This window comes from Pelophylax lessonae, assembly GCF_965119305.1.
Source record: "Pelophylax lessonae genome assembly, chromosome: 7".
NCBI classification, from domain to species: Eukaryota; Metazoa; Chordata; class Amphibia; order Anura; family Ranidae; genus Pelophylax; species Pelophylax lessonae.
In genome coordinates this window covers 187,001,338-187,021,043 of record NC_138774.1, presented here as the reverse complement: position 1 = coordinate 187,021,043, position 19,706 = coordinate 187,001,338, and the positions used below count along the sequence as shown (strand labels likewise).

General features: G+C 41.6%; 2 protein-coding genes across 5 annotated transcripts in view; one reads left to right on the top strand and one right to left on the bottom strand.

Moving 5' to 3' along the window:
* NACC2 (NACC family member 2) overlaps window positions 1–19,706 on the top strand; it is a 260,461-nt gene that overhangs the window by 217,032 nt on the left and 23,723 nt on the right. For all 4 annotated transcript variants that reach the window (XM_082262813.1, XM_082262812.1, XM_082262811.1 and 1 more), the window contains 3 exons: window positions 7,960–8,133; window positions 16,273–16,378; window positions 19,363–19,460. In XM_082262813.1, the coding sequence (XP_082118939.1) occupies window positions 7,960–8,133; window positions 16,273–16,378; window positions 19,363–19,460 (378 nt within the window). The remainder of the gene's footprint in view (window positions 1–7,959; window positions 8,134–16,272; window positions 16,379–19,362; window positions 19,461–19,706) is intronic.
* SEC16A (SEC16 homolog A, endoplasmic reticulum export factor) overlaps window positions 16,022–19,706 on the bottom strand; it is a 440,683-nt gene continuing 436,998 nt past the window's right edge. The window contains exon 25 of the mRNA XM_082262809.1: window positions 16,022–16,031. Within this exon, the coding sequence (XP_082118935.1) occupies window positions 16,030–16,031 (2 nt within the window). The 3' untranslated portion in view covers window positions 16,022–16,029. The remainder of the gene's footprint in view (window positions 16,032–19,706) is intronic.

Here is a 19,706-nt window from a genome sequence, read left to right as displayed (position 1 = left end):
TGCATGCAAAGCATTGTGGGATATGGTACCGGGTATGGTACCTCTTGGAACCACAATCGAGGTGGTACTGTTTTTGAGAGCCGTACTGTTCGGTTCCATGCAGTGGAAAAGCGCCGCCGTACCGTACCGAACTGTTCCTACACTATACCATGCGGTACCAGCAGTGGAAAAGCACAAAAGCGAGCCGAACCGTTCGGTTCCATGCAGTGGAAAAACGCCATATGAGAAGTGGTACTGGGCACAGTTCATCATACATGTAGAAGAATAAGATCAGATACTGAGAATAATACCCAGCATACACAATAAGAGAAGTGTTACTGGGCACAGTTCATACATGTAGAATAAGATCAGATACTGAGAATAATAACCAACATACACAATAAGAGAAGTGTTACTGGGCACAGTTCATCATACATGTAGAATAAGATCAGATACTGAGAATAATAACCAACATACACAATAAGAGAAGTGTTACTGGGCACAGTTCATACATGTAGAATAAGATCAGATACTGAGAATAACCACCAACATACACAATAAGAGAAGTGTTACTGGGCACAGTTCATCATAAATGTAGAATAAGATCAGATACTGAGAATAATAACCAACATACACAATAAGAGAAGTGGTACTGGGCACAGTTCACCATACATGCACAATAATATCTGATACTGAAAATAATACCCAGCATACAAAACAAGAGAATTGGTACTGGTCACAGTTCATCATATATGCAGAATATGATCAGATACTGAGAATAATACCCAGCATACAGAACAAGAGAAGTGCTACTATGTAGTGTCCATACATACTGAATAAGAGCCTATACTGAAGGTTATACCCAACATACAGAACAAGAGAAGTGGTACTGTGCAGGGTCCATACACATAGAACAATACAGATTATGTATACCATGTAACTACCTGCAGACTTTTTATCCACTTTTTCACAGTAAAGATTAAGTGCTGCCATTTGTAGCCTATCCCAAAGTATATGTACATATGTGTTATTGTGGAACAAACCCTTCTTGTTAGGCATTAGGTGTCCTAGCAGTACTGTGTTGGCAAGTTTTCTTTTGTTAATAACGGACCAGTTGGCCAAATTGCCAAGCAGCAGTTGTTGGTAAATAAACCGGGGAAGGGACATGTAGTGAGTCTTTGGCTTTGCCAGTAATTCTGCCAATGTTTGCTGCTATACTTGGCAATAGAATATTTATTCTTTTTATACCGGGAAGACAATGCAAGCTGAGAACTCCCTCCACTCCTGATTCTGTTTACTCTGACCTCTGCACCACAGTATTAAGCAACAGCACGTGTCTAGACAGTGCTAACACTTTATGGCCACAGAGTACTGCTCTTTTGTTGATCTATAACCGTTTTCTCTGGATTATATTCTTTGCCTTGTGGATGTTTTTAAGGGTAATAGGCTTTCTTAGGCTTTCCAGTTGCAGCAACACTACCAATATCCACCTGCAAAGCTTCCAAGAGCATGCCCTTCTAAAGCAGCTTCTGTAGACTAGCCATTTTCAACCAGGTTGCCCTCTGAGTTCTTCAGAGGTGCATTGGCAAGATACCTAAAAATTGCTCCAAATTGCCTAAAAATTTTCAAGAAGCCGGCAGATGGAGCAAGCTTGTCTATTTTTGTTACACAAAGCCACGGGTGTATTGGGCAGCAGTACAACTTTGGGCACCATGCTGGCCAGCTTCCTAACAACCGATGCCATCATAGGTTGATAAGGAAGACATTGGGCGCCTGAGGACGTCCTTGTTTGCCCCTCCCCTGCTACTCTCCATCAGCACTGGGGTCACATTAGCTCAATGATGGAGAGAGAAACGAAAAGAGAAATGCTAGAAATACTAGTCAGTATAAGTGAGCAAAGGTATATTGCTTTGCAAAAATCAACCCCAAATGTTGGGTGTCCTACACGTTTAGAGGCTGCTGCATTATGTAAAACTATTAGTTTAGCTTTTTTACATTTTTGAATGTACGTCAAGATTGTTTACATAATTTTAAAGGGTATGTTGACTGAAAAAAGGTTGAGAAACACTTCTATAGACCCCCCTTAAGGGCGGGAAAAACTCTGCTCCTGACCTTCTCTCTACTGTTCTAATTACACCTAACACCGGGATATTACACCCTCCAACATCAACCTCCAAAGGAAGATAATATTGTTCTCCCAACCTGTCCTTTACCCTTATGATTATACTTTCCACAAAGATATCATTCTCAAACATGATCCTCCATAAGGTAGAACATACTCAGCTCTTGCCCTTATCTCTACCTTCCTCATTACACTCACCACTGAGATATCACTCCCCTCAACGTGGCCCTCCATTAGGTAAAAAATACTCTGCTCCTGACCTTCCCTCTATCTTTCTGATTATACTCACCACCAGGATATTACACCCTCCAACATGAACTTCCATGAGGTAGAAAAGACTCTTCTTCTGCCCTTCTATCTACCTTCTTGATTACTTATCACAGAGGTTTTACACCCTCCAGCAGACACTACCATAAAGGTAGAAAGTGCATTACTCCTTACCTTTTTGATTAGACCTTCCTCCAGGATATGATGCCCTCCAACATGATCCTCCATAAGATAGAAAATACTATCCTTCCGACCTTCCTTCTACCTTTCTAGAATATTACTTCCTACCAGGATATTACACCCTCAAATATGAACCTCCAAAAAATACTCTGCTCCTGCCCTTATCTCTACCTTCCTCATTACACTCACCACTGAGATATTACGCCCTCCAACATGGCCCTCCATAAGGTAGAATCTACTCTGCTCCTGACCTTCTCCCTACCTTTGTGATTACACTCACCACTAGGATATTACACCCTCCAACATGAACCTCCCTAAAGTACAACTAAAGGCAAAACTTATTTTTAAGTTTTGGATGGAGTGGAGATGGATTAGAACACCTGTCAGTTTTTATTGCTATCTGTGCCCCCCGTTAAGGAGATTTACTTTCTCTATTTGTCCTGTTTACCATTATTATTGAAAGTAAAAGAAAAACCCACGTTTTGGGTTGTACCCAGAAAAGTAATAGAGGAGAAATCTTCCACTAGGGACACTCATTCTTGAAAAATTTCTGCGCAAATAACATGCAACATAAAAAAATTACGACCACCATTTTATTCCCTAGGGTCTCTGCTAAAAAACATATGTTTGGGGGTTCTGAGTAATTTTCTAGCAAAAAAAATATGATTTTTACATGTAGGAAAGAAGTGTCTGAACTGGCCTGGGTGGCAAGTGGTTAATGTAGAAAATACTAAGCTCCTGCCCTTATCTCTACCTTCCTCATTACCCTCACCACTGAGATATCACACCTCCAACATGACCCTCCATAAGATAGAAAATACTCTGCTCCTGACCTTCCCCCTACCTTTCTGATTACACTCACCACTAGTTTATTACACCCTCCAACATGAACCTCCTTAAGGTAAAAAGACTAAGCTCATACCCTTATCTCTACCTTTCTCATTACATTTTCCACTGAGATATCACACCCTCCATAACTTAGAAACTACTCTGCTCCTGACCTTTATTCCCACCTTTCTGAAAACATCCTCCATAAGAGAGAAAATACTATTGTGTGGTGAGTGCCTCCAGTGTTTGGGGGCAGAATCAGGTAGTAACTGAGCAAGATATCAAACTCTATTGTTTTCCATCAGTCTGAGCTGACTGAATTGAGGGAAACGGTAAAGCATAATCATTGTGCAGCACTGTTAAGCAGACAGCCTGAATGTGTAAAGTGTAAATATGGCCGTCCCCATTTTTTTTTTCCATTTATACACCGAAGAATATTAACTGTATGCCAAGTTTATATTGCTGTTAGGTCCCCTTACTTCCAGTGACAGGTGGGAAAGTTCTTCTCCCTTCCTCTTGTGTCATTGAGACAGAAAATGAACAGAAACCTCATTAACAGTAACTGTAACAATGACAATAGTCAAAACCCAATAGATGTACAAGCTATCCAAAACTTTGTGTTTTGATTAGAGATTTACTTAACAGTAAAAAGATTACTATGAATATCCTTTAGATACACACAGGAGTTGATTCACTAAAACTGGAGAGTGCAAAATCTGGTGCAGCACTGCATAGAAACCAATCCGCTTCCAGTTTTTTTTTTTTTTTTTGTCAAAGCTTAACCACTTCCCGCCCGCTCTATAGGCGATTGACGGCGGGAAAGTGGTTGCATTATCCTGACCGGACGTCATATGAAGGTGGCAGGATAATGCGCTCTGCGCTCCCCCGGGGGCGCGCAGAGCAGCGATCGGTGATGCAGTGTTTCACTCTGACACACCGCATCTCTGATCTCGGTAAAGAGCCTACTGACGTAGGCTCTTTACCATGTGACTAGCCGTGTCCAATCACGGCTGGTCACATAGTACACAGGAAGAGCGCAGATCAGCATTCGGTGGTGCAGCGTTTTACTCGGACACACCGCATTCCTCAGTATGTGCCTGACAGGCACGAGTAAAGGAGAGCCGATCTGCGGCTCTCCTGACAGGAGGGGGTCTGCACTGGTAATCAGAGCATTGATTACCAGTGAAGATCCTTAGGCGGGTGCCACTAGAACCACTAGGGATGCCCACCCATGACCTCAGGGATGCCCACCCATGACCCCAGGGATGGGAATCAGGGCTCAGGGAGCCCACCAGTGCCCTCCCCATCAGTGCTGCCCACCAGTGCCCCTCATCAGTGCTGCCCGCCAGTGCCCTCCCCATCAGTGCTGCCCACCAGTGCCCATCATTGCCATCTATCAATGCCCCCCACCAGTGCCCATTATTGCCCACCAGTGCCGCCTATCAGTGCCACCTATCAGTGCCCACCAATTCTGCATAACAGTGCTACCTATCAGTGCCACATATCAGTTCCCATCAGTGCTGCCTATCAGTGCCGCATATTCGTGCCACCCCATCAGTGCCTGTCAGTGCGGCCTCATCAGTGCAGGAAAAAACGTATCCATTTACAAAATTGTATAACAAACAAAAAAAAATTTTTTTTCAAATTTTTGGTCTTTTTTTATTTGTTTAGCAAAAAAGAAAAATCCTTGCGGTGATCAAATACCACCAAAAGAAAGCTCTATTTGTGGGGAAAGAATGACATAAATTTGGTTTAGGTACAGTGTTGCATGACCGCGCAATTGTCATTCAAAATGCAACAGCGCTAAAAGCTGAAAATTGGCCTGGGCAGGAAGGGGGTGAAAGTGCCCTGTATGCAAGTGGTTAATTGAACAAACTGAAGTTAGAAGCTGATTGGCTACCATGCACAGCTGCATCAAATTTTGCATTCTCCAGTTTTAATAAATTAACCCCAAACTGTTGTAGAAAGTAAGTTGGCGTTGAGGAGAGGATTTCAGATTTTCTAAATTGTTAGATCCGTTTTCCCCTGTCATCATTCTGTACCCCTGCATTGCTCAGCGGAGTTCTTCTTTACCGATTGCTGGCCCTTGACACAATGGGAAGGTGTTAGCATGAGCATTCGGCGTATCCTAATATAACCTTAGCAAGTTTTTTTTTTTTTTAATGTGGCCACTCCGGCTGACAAGGGGTGAATGTTTAATCGCACAGGCACACTGGCAGATGTTCTGCGAGACGCGAGGTGCCGGTGAAATACGAGTATTTATAAACTTCACAACTTGTGACAAGGCAAAGCTCTAAAAAAGGACAAAGCAAGCCGGTTCTAAAGGCCACAAGAAGCTGTTCTTCTCCCTGGGAATTTATAGGAATACAAATCTGGGAGGAGCTGGCATTTAGCGGAACACTGTGTAACCTGTCCAAAATCCACGATACGCAGCCAGCTTTAACCCTTTCCAGACTGCGCCTCTCCTTAAATAATTTCTCCAAGTTACCAGACAACCAAACATATCATACTAAACCTTATTGCTTTCAGTTATGGAGTCTGGTGGCATTTCTCAGCTATGTTCTGACCCACCTTGGAGCGTTTCTGCCCCTTCTCTAAAATATAATCCATGAAAAATTCAGCAGCGGAGAAAGGGACTAGTGTAAACGGTAGCGGCAGACGCGTAGACCTTGGAACTCACCACCTGAGAAACATGAAAAGCATCCACCAAACACTAGTATTGTAGTTTTGGGTGGAGTAGTCCTTTAATCTCACTAATATTTAGATGTGAATATCTTAAGAAAAAATGACATATTGGTTAATGTTAGTAGGAGCTTGTTTTAATAAGGTGCAGTGGTGTCAAAGCTTATTTCATGTTTTGCCTGCAGTTGGCAGAATGGAGTGTCTGTTGCTGTAGGTAGTGGGCGCCTCCGTTCTGTCTGGGCAGCATCTAGTTCTGTCCTAAACAATGACAGATCTGTTTGGAGTAGCCTGTGCCCATGCCACTCTGGGAAGGTCTGGTACTTGTTGCAAAGATGCCACCACGGCAGATTTTGTGGCTGCCAGTTTGGCGGTGCGGACTTCCTTTGTTCTGTCAGGCAGATCCGACATAATTAATATCTGTTGATACAGACACTGCAATATATTATATCAGGATGTTGCCACATCTCACGCCAATGCTGTGATGAGCCCTTGTTTATTTCCAGATGGTTTGTGTGTGTATGTGAAGTACATATTATGATGTTCAAGCTGGCCAGCTGCCTCAAAGTGATCCCTTCCTGCCCAGTCCCTACGCTAACTAAAGAATATGACATATCTATATATACATAGAAGTTTTATCTATTCATAGCAAGTGGAGGGACTGGATAAAGAGGGTTCAGCTTGGAAATATGTTGCAATATATGAAGTACAAGAAAAGTTTAAAATGTTAAATAGCAGAAGGCGCAGAATACTCCAGGAGAGGAAAGTTAAATTGCGGAAGGAACGGAGTCCTATAGCTGTCGTATTTTCAGGAGAGGAGAGTAAGGCCAGCCATAGATGGATCCAAATTCGGCCAGTTCAGCAGGGACCGAATGAATTTTGATCTATGTGTGGGTGTTCCTATTCAACAGAAAAAGATCGTTAGGTCTTCTCTTGTTGAACATTAATGTTGGAAAAAATGTGTCGATCAGCAGCTGTAGCCACTGGTCAGTGTATTCTGACAGCGGAGAGTCCTTCATCCTCCATGCTTGTGTGGATGGAGGAATTGTTTTTTTGTTTTTTTTCTAGTAGCTAAATAAAAAATGTGACCTAACTATGGCCAGCTTTAGACAGCAAAAGGAACACAGTCCTCCAGCAGAGCAGGGTATTTCAGGTTAGCAGCTTTAGATAGTGGAAGGAGAGGAGTCTTGCAGCAGCGCATAGTTTTTCAGGAGAGCAGAGTTTGATAGAAAAAGGAGCAGTGTCCTCCAGCAGCACATAGTATTTCAGAAGAGTGGAGTTAGATAGGGGAAGTAGCCGAGTCTTCCAGCAGAGCAGTGCAAGTTATTTCAGGTAAGCAGAGTTAGATATAGGGAGGAGCAGAGTCTTGCAACAGCGCTTAGAATTTCAGGAGAGTATTGTTAGTGGAAGGAGCAGAGTCCTCCAGCAGCACATAGTATTTCAGGAGATTGGAGTTAGATAGGGGAAGTAGCAGAGTCTTCCAGCAGAGCAGTGCAAGTTATTTCAGGTAAGCAGAGTTGGATATAGGGAGTCTTGCAACGGCGCTTAGAATTTCAGGAGAGTATTGTTAGTGAAAGGAGCAGAGCCTCAAGCAGCACAGAGTATTTCAGGAGAGCAAAGTTGGCAGAATGGTGGAGTCTTCCAGCAGCACAGGGTGTTTAGGAGAGGAGAGTTGGCAGAAAGGTGGAGTCCTCCACCAACACAGAGTATCCACAGAGGACATTTAGATTGTGGAAGGAGCAATTATCTTGCAGAAGAAAAGTGTTTCTGGGGAAGAAAGTTAAGTAACTTAAGAATCGGAGTCCTCCAGCAGTGCTTGAGTGTTGTGGTGCTCTTAAAAATGACCACTTTTCTTTTCACCAATGTTTATGCTTTCCTTGTTTTTTTTTTGTTTTTTTCATCAGTTGGTCAGGAGAAAGGAGATCAAATACAGAATTCACTGGAGAATCGTTCTTGTGTCCTGATTCGGAGAGACCTGGTGGCTCTTCCAGCGAGCCTCATTAGTCAGATTGGCTACCGCTGCCACCCGAAACTCTACTCAGAAGGTGACCCAGGGGAGAAGCTTGAACTGGTTGCAGGTAAATACAATTTGTTCAATCAGCCATTCCTTTTTGTTCACGTGGAACAGCAGTAAGGTATGGACCGGTCAGAAGGATGTATTGCTTTGGACAATTTATGGCAGCTGTTCCAATTCAGTCTCTTATTTTCCCACTGTTATTTTCTAGTGCAGGATAAATTTGATTGGTAACTACTAGGGAGTCTATCTACGAAAATCCAGGGAAAGTCTTAAAAACGTGCTATGAGCCAAATCTCCATGTTTCTTCCACATGATGAGCTATTTTCCTGCTTGGGTGAGGGCAGTGCACAACCTTGAAATACTTACACCCCTTATTTATACAGCAGTCAGAGAAAGAAGCGAATAACGCAACTCTGCAGGTAAGTGAATCCTATTGATCTGCTTGCTGATCTTCTGGGTTCTTGTGTAATGCTGTTTGTGGCTCCATCGGAATTTAGTGGCCTGCCAAGGGGTGGGTTGCTGCAGATTTTTTGAAAGGACTGGGCAGTGAACTATTGAAGCTGTCACTGCTGGTCTCCCTCAGGAAATGTCTGACACTGTCTGGTTTCACCACTTTGAGCAGTATGAAGTTGGTGAAATGAAATTCATACTTATTCTGCTCAGTACCAAAAAAAGCCCTGAAGCCAGGGTATCATCAGGATGGCCTGGAAACTAGCAGAAGGAAGCAGCAGCTTGGTAGATTTTTCTCAGGAGAAGTTTTCATTCAAAAGGAAAGCACAAGCATGGGTTGTTAAATGGCAAGAGTAAAAAAGTCTGTTCCCACCTTAAGAGACTGTTTTAATAAGAAGGTCTCTTCCTTGAGCTGCCCATAGGCGGTTCAAATCTCGGCCAGTTCGGCAGGGACCACCTGAGATTTGAACCCTGTATGGGCAGGCTACCAAAGTTGAGCGATCAGCCTGGATACAACCAGCTTGTCTGCTTTTACATGTGCTTATTGCTAGTGGCTATAATAGCTGCTAGCAGTAATCACTGTCTTCTCCCCCTGCCCGTGGTTGCAAGAAAGAAAATTTCTCCATCTATGGCTGACTTTACGGGAGACATCCTACCAAAAACTTCCACAGTCTTACCAGAGGCCATCAAAAGAAAAGACTTCCACTGCCTTAAAATGCAGCATTTTCCTAATTGGCATTTACAATGCCAATTAGGAAAATGCTGCTACATTACAAGTGCCTATCAGTCTCTTGTAACACAGTGCCAGCCAGTAGTATCTCAGTCTGTGTAACAGGAGACTGAGATACTACTGGCTGGCACTGTGTTACAAGAGACTGATAGGCACTTGTAATGTAGCAGCATTTTCCTAATTGGCATTGTAAACTAGGGTTTTTGGTAGGATGGGTAAAAACTTTAATGGGAAGCCCCCATCCAACATTGTCCTAAACACTTTGACACATGCCTCAATTTAAACACATGGAAATCAGTCAGGTTTATCCCCAACAGCAGTGCAGTGACCTGTGGCTGCCAATCAGAGTTGAGCTGCCCGATCAGTGAAAAGGTAACTCGGCCTGCTTGCTCTAGGTCAATGCACTTTTAATGCTGTTCTTGCAATTTGCAGTGCTTAACTGAATAGACCACATGGATTTCCCTGTGTTGCAAATGAGGAAACTTGTGTTCTGGTCTGAAATGAACCTCTTGTATCCATGAGATCATTGTTATGTCTGTGTGTAGTTACAGGCATCCCTGACTGAATGCTTTTGGGGAGAAATACATTTATATTCCACCCTAATGGCTCTTTAGACCTAAAATGTAAAAATTGTGCCACATAAAACACGAATGACTATCACAAATATCTATATTGCTGTATATTCTCTGAAAATGGCATATTTATTTAGGTCTGCTGTTTAGCTTATTACCTGCCATTTTAGGATAAAGGAGGCTTACAGCTCCAAATATTTTTTTAGACAATCTGCAGAGGATGGGAATATAATCCTGACCTGCTTTATTATTATGGATTTATTAGCGCCAACAGTTTGCGCAGACCTTTACAAAATAGAGAGAGACCATACGTACAGTTACAATACTTTTCAGTACTAAATGTATCCTCCTCTGATCTGTTCCTGAAAACATTTCATATTTATCAATGAATGTAAAAAGTGGACCTGTCCTTAAAATTCATATCTTATGAGATTCAATAGGGCACATGTCAGCCTTACCAAATCACAAATCTTTTTAATGAAAATATGCTGCAGATAAAACTGTGCCTACTGAGCGCCCTAATGAAACTGCATGTATAGATTATATGAACCCTTGATACTCGGAGAATTGTGAATGTAAGTCTGTAGAAAATCCATTGCTTTAAGCCAGGCCTGACATGACTAGTAGGTATGCACTTATGGCTAGGAACAGTCCGTGTTTAGCACTACTAACAATTCGGAAGCACAGCGTTCAGATGTAATAATCAAATATGGTGGCCTCTCCAAAGGACATGTATAATTACAAAACTATACAGAGAAACAAGATTTTTAAAATATTGTTGCACACTAAGATTTATATTAAGCCATTTCTACACTTGTCCATCTAAAGAATCAGATAAGACTATAGTGAACATTAATAAGACTTTTACAAGAACCAAATAATAATTTTGAAAAACTGGCCCTTTAAGCCTTTTCTCTCACACAGTCGCCCCCGCAAAACACTGCCGACATCCAAACTACTGTGTATGTTTCCAACAAAATCAATTTACTTGCGCAGCACAATAGCCGGGGCGCTGTAAACGCTTGTTAGCATACAGAATACCAGCACTCGTTATGCAGCCAGAATATTCATTTTGTTGGCGTTTACATTTTATGTGGCACTATTAAATGTGACACGGGTTATTTTCGCAGTGAGGAACAACTGTAAATCGTGCCTGCGCGCACCTGTGGATGAGTCCGATTTGCATTTTTCAATCTGCAGCAGGCAGATTAATATCTCCAGCTCATAATGCATCCAGCGATGGACTTATTTCCTCCGGTGAATTAATATCACCGCTGGCAGGTGTTTTGGGGTTTTATCCCACCCCCTTCCTTGGGGAGTTTGAACATATTTCTTTTTCGTTTCCTTCCAAATCTATCTTGTTAACCTGCGACATGCTGGAGAACTAAGAATACAGGAAGCATTTTTTTTTTTTGATTGAGGAGCGTTATTAATTTAGAGTTGTAGACTTTGTGTATAAATGTGTGCTGTGCCTACGTGATGCTTTTAGCATCAGCAGCTCTTGAGCACTTTAAGGGAAGAGGGACCTACATACAGCGGGAACACAGGATGCTACTGTACGTACTTTCACAGAAAAACAAAGGCAGCTGTTTAGTACAATTTTTTACCCAGGTATGTGATGCTCTTCTTTTTACCAGAAAGCAGAGCAGCATACGAACACCTATTTTTAATGTCTATGTTTCATTGCCTCTCATTCTGCAGCAGGAATTATATTGGGATGTGGGCAGCAAAGACACTGCCTTCCTCTCCCTCCATCTATACTTGAGAATCAACTGTCAGGACCGACACTGCAAGCACCCAATAAGATTAAGGTGGTCATTTAGAGGTTAAAGTGGAACCAAGCTTAGAGTTGCAGGGAGAGTCTTTGCCTTTATGGTGTTCACACATTATGTAAGTTCTCCTAGTCTTCTCACTTATACAACATTATTAGATACACGCTCACTGTCATCATTGCCACCATCTTCTCCACTAGTTCATCTGATCAGACTTCCTTCCTCTTCCACTATTGGCTTGCGACTCAAGATAAAACCTCTATGCATAAGTTCTGGAATTACATTATCCTGCCACGTGGCTTCATTATTTGTAATATGCTGGGTGTATGAATTGCAGTGTGCATGCACCACAGGCAGTATACACAAGGGAAACAAAATTTGCTTAATCTAGTCTCTTCTACCTTAACCCAGCAATGTTTTTTTCAATGTTTAGTTCCTGCTTCAAGTTAGCATTGGGGTATAAAATTAAGATTTAGGTGTTCGCTAAAGTTTTAGGTTGAAGGTAAGGCACTAGGTTAAGGCTTCATTTAAAAGACCATGGTTAGGCATTAGGGTCAGATTAGGCGTTGCATAGCTACATAGTTATAGTCAGTTTGTAAAAAGTATATTTCTTTAACCAAAAAAAAAAAAAAAGAATTAATAGCGAACCTCCCTATACAGAAACTCATACCTAAGGTTGATCCAGAGGAAGGCAAAAAAAAACCCTATAAATCACGATGCAGTTTGCTCTAGCGGGAAAAATATAAATTGCTTCCTGATTCCCCAAAAGGCATTTGGATGTTACCTGGATCAACCACTTAATTTTCATTCCAATAGTTTTTATTACAAATTTAAAGCATTATACAGAAGTTTATGCTTAAACAATGTCAGATAGATAGTTTTCAGAACAGGGATACATTTTCTAAAATGATCAGAGGCCCTGACCAGTTAAAGTGATTGTAAAGGCGGGAGGTTTTTTATCCTAATGCATTCTATGAATTAAGATAAAAAAAACGTTGTGTTCATCAGTCCACCTAATACTTACCTGAGCACATCTTTAGCCAGCGATGTTGCAGGAAAGACTTGGCACTTGGGACTCTCCTCATTGGCTGAGACAGCAGCGGAGCGCCATTGGCTCCCGCTGCTGTCAAAGTCAGTGAGCCAATGAGGAGAGTGAGGGGGCGGGGCCTAGCCAGGGCTCTGTGTCTGAATGGACACATGGAGCTGCAACTCAGCTCAGGTACCCCCATAGCAAACTGCTTGTTGTGGGGGCACTCATCAGGAGGGAGAAGCCAGGGGAGCCGAGAAGAGATGGATCTGGGCTGTTCTATGCAAAACCACTGCATAGAGGAGGGAAGTATAACAAGCTTGTTATTTTTAGGCAAAAAATGAGACTTTAGAATCACTTTAAACATAGTTGGACCATATCAAAAAGTTTTAGGCCTAACAATCCGGCTCTACTCATTAGCACAACCATTTTTCTAAGACTATGAGCCCATAAGTATCATCCACCAGGCACCAAGAACCATTAACAGATAAAAATTAGTATCAAGTAACGTTACAGTAAACTGGGGATCACACATATCTCTAGAACAGGGTGAGATATAAAAGCATTATCATCTAGGACTGGTCTTGGTACCTCAAATCATGTAGTTTCGATCTCGAGAAAATAGAATAATTGGGGAGGCTTTACGGTCCCCCAACAGCATCCTACCAAAAATTATTATTATGGTACAACATAACCTATACCAGGAAAAGTGAAAAATGAGAAAGAGAGAAAAGTAGGAGAAAGAATGAGAGTAAGAGTAGGTCCCCTCAGCCTGGGCCTCCCCTCACAAAATGACCCAGTGTTTAGGGAGCTTAAAGATAAGCAATCCAGGGGTTCCACACTTTTTCAAACCTAGTTTGCTTATCTCTATGAATATTGGTCAGTTTATCATAATCCGGGATATTTTTTTTTTACTAATGTAACATTATTCACGGGTGATTTCCACGCTTGCGTTATGGTTATTTTAGTTGCTAAAAAAAATAAAAATATGAGAGTTTGTAGATGTCTGGGGATCTCTTCCGACAGGTCAGCAAACAGCCCTGTTTTGGCACCTCTGGGTACATTCTGTCCCCTCACTGAATAGACCAGGTTGAAAATCCTGATCCAGAAGCATCGGACCTTTGGACAGGACCACCAGACATGATACATGTCACCTTCCTGTCCACATCCCCAAAAACATATGTACCACTTAATTTTAAGCTTGAAGCAGATGTAAAGCCTAGCCATTTTGTTTGCTAAAGCTCAGTTCTGTTCACAAAAACTTTCATTCAAATGTGTTCCTTAATAAACCAAATATTCACCCCAATTATGACTAGGATATGAGATGGAAACAATGTAGGCAGAGTGTAGGTTGCTATGAGTAACAACAGTTATTTCTTCATGTTTACAAAGTCCTGTGGTTCATTTACCCCAGTGTTCTCACATTAGCCTTTTGTGAAATGCAAGCCTAACAATATGGCCGTCCTCTGGTTCACATTGGAGCATTGACTGCATCAGCAATTTTATTCTATCTATTGCCGGCCTGGTCTTTCACTTCTGATTACAGATGCTGCTTGCGCTTCTTCCCTGAATGGCGGAGGCCCTCAAACTGTACTAATAAAAACTCCATAAAAATGTCTCACTCGGCCAAAGCTCAGGAATTCCATTCAGATGCTTTTTTTTTTTTTTTTCCCTTTTCTTTCCTCAGCATATAGAACTGGCAGCCTGTGTTATAATGCAGACGCCCTCCCTATCTCACAGCGTGCAGATTGACTCGACTGGAGGGGATGGAGTTCCGCTTCTCCGCAGTCAGCACATTATAATTAGAATCAATACCCGCAGATCTGTGTGTGTGCGAGTTCATTCGAGGTAACGGAGCTGAGCGCCGGGGAGGTGGGGGGAGCCGGGCCCAAGGATCTCACCGTAGCCCCAGCACTGCGCTGTTTTCATTCCATTGATTTATCAGGGAATGTGATTTGTGAAAAGGTCCAAAGTCTCCCTGGCTCGCCAACACCTGATCGCCGAGGGAGAAGGACCTCTCTCCCCATAATGGAGGGGGGAGAATTTATTCTTTTCTTCCAGGCTTTCACATGACAGCAAGATTAACCCTATTAGAACAAGCATATGCTGAGAGTTTCACCAATTTAGCATTCTGTTCAGCATTTCTGTATTAAATAAATAATATGGAGGGTTTTTTTTCTTTTTAAGAAACAACCCTGTTAAGCTTTATTTGCAGCTAATCTAGCCACATCTCATCACCCCAATTCAATTGCAGAAGAAAAACCCATTCCAGGAAAGTAAAACTTAATGATAATATGATCCCCAGGCTTTTAACAGTCAGGCACATGTGAAGGAATGAATAAAAGACGGTCTATGTACGATCAGTTTTAAGAGATGTGCAGGCATGCTATTTTAAAGGGGGTTAGGTATTGGATTTCGGTTTTAACTGCTTCTCTATAATGAGAATTATACAGGTAAAGCTTGAAGTATTTTCAAGGAGAGCATATTTAAAGGTTTTTATTGCAGTTTTTTTTCTTCTAAATTTGTATTTGATGATTATTTTGCATTGTAACATGCTTGCTCTTACAATATTTTTTATACTGTATTTAATAAAGATTTGTAAAATGAACCACTAGAGGGAGATCTGTATTAGGTTCAACATTAGGAGCTGTGAATTGCTGCAGATTCTGGGTTAGGTCCAGGGATTAGTTGGTTGTTCTGGTTAGGTGTTGGGTTAATGCACATGAGTTAGGTCTTGTGTCGACAGGCATTGGGCTTGTGTCAGTGGCATTCAGAAGCTTCTTAGAATTATTTAACAGATGCATTTGCTACAGTAGCCTTTCTTCTGACATGCTTTAGGTGGGTTTTGCATTCATATAGACTTGTATTGGAATGTAAAACCTATTTGAACTGAACAAAAGCTTTTGGAAACTGGCCCCTAACTTGGAGTTTGTGATGAGGTGTAGATGTTAGTTGGAGGTCATAGGTAGGTTTAGGGGTGAATTGGAGGTTCTAGGATTGGATTGGAGGTTCTCTGTCAGGTTTTAGGGGACTGTTGGAGGCTCGGGATTAGCTTTTAAGGATGGGTTGACGTGTTCATTAATTGTAGAGGTTAGGTTGAATTTCAGGGCTAAGTGAAGGGGTTAGTTGCAGGTTTAGGTATAGGGTTAGGGTTTTTTGAGTTCCAGGTGAAGATTTGATTTTGTTTTGGAACTGAGTTTACATCAAGCTCTCGCTCCATATCTAATATTGTTTTTTTGGGTGTGAGAAGGGTGCAATTAAAAATCTCATAAGGTATAAATGTCAGCTCAAAGTATTTGTAATTTGGCTCAGATTCGTTTGATTTTGTATTTAACACCTATATTCTTGAACCCCTAAAAAATGGTCCGCACTGTTTTTCAAAAGCTAAAAATCTAAGACGTTGTTTTTCTCTTGATCCATTGTGTGGGTGGGGCTGGAACTATGGAACACAGTGGTTACATCTTCTCAGCGTTACAGTTATGAGTATTCCCAAGAGAAGATACCAACAATTTTAAGTTTAACTGAAGCTGACTTTTTATAAAAACTGGACCTTTTTAGGTTGCATAATAGCAAGAATCTCCATGACATCTAATTTTAGGTCTCTTGCTGGGAGTGAATATATTTATCCTTTTTTCATGTTCTTCTGCAGGGTCAGGGGTATACATCACCCGTGGACAGCTTATGAACTGTCACCTCTGTGCTGGAGTGAAGCATAAGGTCCTTTTAAGACGACTCCTTGCCACATTTTTTGATCGGTAGGTCCGTTTGCCACTTATAAGTCTGTTTCTTTATTCTGCTGCCTGTAAGGTTATTTTTGAAAAAAATATATATTGATTTGTCCCAAGATATGCCCTTTCTTTTCAGCAATTACTGACTGCATCATAAAAATCATTTTCAACTTCTGTTAAGTTGGTGACATCTGTTAATGGTTTATTGGATTTTAAGGAATACTTAGTGTATCCGGAAAGTATTCACAACGCTACACTTTTTCCATATTTTGTTATATTTCAGCCATATTCCAAAATTGATAAAATTCATTATTTTCCTCAAAATTCTACAAACAATACCCCGTATTGACAATATGAAAGGATTTTGTTTGAAATCTTTGCAATTGTATAAAATATAAAAAAACAAAAAATCACATGTATAGAAGTATTCACAGCCTTTGGTATGACACTCAAAATTAAACTAATTTGCATCCTGTTTCCACTAATCATCCTTGGGATGTTTCTACAACTTGATTGGAGTCCACCTGTGTGGTAAATTCAGTTTATTGGACATGATTTGGAAAGGCACACATCATGTCAGAGCACAAACCAAGCCATGAAGTCCAAGGAATTGTCTGTAGCCCTCTGAGACCGGTTTGTATCAAGGCACAGATCTGGGAAGGGTACAGAAAGTATTTCTGCAGCATTGTCCCAATGAGCACAGTGGCCTCCATCATCTGTAAATGGAAGAAGTTTGGAACCACTAGAACTCTTTCTAGAGCAGGCCGCCCAGCCAAACTGCGTGACGGGGAGAAGGGCCTTAGCCGGGGGGGGGGGGGGATGAACAAAAACCCAATGGTCACACTAACAGAGCTCCAGTGTTTTTCTATGGAGAGAGGAGAACCTTCCAGAACAACAACCATCTCTACAGCACTCCACCAATCAGGCCTGTATGGTAGAGTGGACAGATGGAAGCCACTCCTTCGTAAAAAGCACATGACAGCCCACCTGGAGTTTTCAAAAAGGCACCTGAAGGACTCTCAGCCACGAGGAACAAAATTTCTCTGGTCTGATGAAACAAAGATTAAACTCTTTGGCCTGAATGCCAAGTGTCATGTCTGGGGACCGCTCATCACCTGGCCAATACCATTGCTACAGTGAAGCGTGGTGGTGGCAGTATCATACTGTGGGGAGGTTTTTCAGCAGCAGGAACTGGGAGACTAGTCAGGATCGAGGGAAATATGAATGCAGCAATGTACAGAGACATCCTTGATGAAAACCTGCTCCAGAGCATTCTGGCCCCCAGACTGGGACGAAGGTTCATCTTCCAACAGGAGAAGGACCCTAAGCACACAGCGAAGATAACAAAGGAGTGGCTACGGGACAACTCTGTGAATGTCCTTAAGTGGCCCAGACAGAGCCCAAACTTGAACCCAATTGAACATCTGTGGAGAGATGTGAAAATGGCTGTGCACCGATGCTCTCCATCCAACCCGATGGAACTTGAGAGCTCTTGCAAAGAAGAATGGGAGAAACTACCCAAAAATAGGTGTGCCAAGCTTGTAGCATCATATTTAAAAAGACTTGAGGCTGTAATTAGTGCAAAAGGTGCTTCAACTAAGTATTGAGCAAAGGCTGTGAATACTTATGTACAGGAATTTTTTTAAAATAAATTGGCAAACATTTCAAACAAACTTCACATTGTCATTATGGGGTATTGTTTGTAGAATTTTGAGGAAAATAATTAATTTAATCCATTTTGAAATAAGGCTGTAACATAACAAATTGTGGAAAATTTCTGCCTGGTCCCCTATTGTGGAAATTGCAGGGCTGGATGTCAGAGTGAGTAATCTTGTGTGTCGGGGTGTAATAAGATATCAATGGCTCAGGAAATGATGGGGAATCTCTCCATTGAAGGATAAAGACAGCAATAGAAACCAGTCAGGTTCTAACCCTTCCACATTTTAATCACTCTGTTTTGGCTGGGGTCCTATTTTCAGGAACTCTTTTAAACTGTTAAGAAAAACAGACTTGCAGCCCTTGTTGACCACATGTTTTAGAATACAAATTATTTGTCTGCCTCTGATGTCAAATTTTTTAATCACTGACACGGAACAAGCTTGCAACTTGAAAATCAAAATGAAGTCAGCTTCTGATCAGCATTCTTGTTCCAAGTCAGTACCTTGAGGCCTCATTTACATGGATTTTTTTTATTTGCAGATCTGAATGCAGCTGCATTGTTTTCAACGGAGACATTCCTATTGGCGCGTAAACATGAGTTGCTTTCAGATCCGTAACACAAAATCCAAAATTCTGCGTTTTATGACATGTGTATGCACATATGCCGGATGCAGGTACTGGGGTAAAAAAGGACAGTTTTACGCAAGTATTTACTAATAATTACGCAGGAACTTTTGTGATAGGAAAAAAAAACAGCATAATAAGATCAGTAACATTTTTTAAGCTATGTGAATGTAGCCAAAAGCTGATCTATAAGTTTAATTTAAAGTGGTTCTGAAGACAGAATATTTTTTTTTTTTTTTACTTTAATGCATTTTCTGAATTAAGGTAAAATCTTGGTCCAGCTATTTACTGAGAATTTCAGCAGATGTGTGCTCTATAGAAAAAAAATAAAATAAATGTCTGCATACAGTATATTTCCTTTCCTGCTCCTGGGAGAAAAAAAGTTGAGTCAGGCTGAGCACCGCCTCACTATTTAGAGGAAACTTTGTATTCTTTGAATGAATACAAAGTTTACTGTGATTGGCGGAGAGGCGTGCTGATGACATCTCAAACTCTGCCTCAGCCAATAGAAGTGTAAAAGAGGCTGACCAGGTCAACAGACAACTCTGCTTGGAAATGCTATCTCTCAGGGCTGTAGTATGCCAGTAACAACCTCTGTAAAGCTTTACTGCCCTGTGTATCCAAGTTCAGCTTTTGCATCAATAAATATATCTTCTGCTGATTAGTATGCATATGTTACTGTTAATTATGTGTGGGTCTTTCTAATGCATCACTGGCTGCTGTTTCAGGAACACCCTCGCTAACAGCTGCGGCACCGGGATCCGCTCTTCCACCAGTGACCCCAGCAGGAAGCCTTTGGACAGCAGGGTACTAAATGCTGTGAAATGTAAGTAAATATTACATTAATGGTGCTTAAGGATTTTGCATGAAGCAGACCTTAAAGTAATTGTACAGCCATTTTTTTTTTTTTTTTAACAACAAGCATAATTAATACTTACCCTGCTCAGTACAATGGAATTGCACAGACCGGCCCAGAATCTCCTATGCTCAAATCCACCGCCGCAACACCTGGATCCTCCTCTTCTTTGTGTGCCCCCTATAGCAAGCCACTTGCTACGGGGGGGGGGGCACA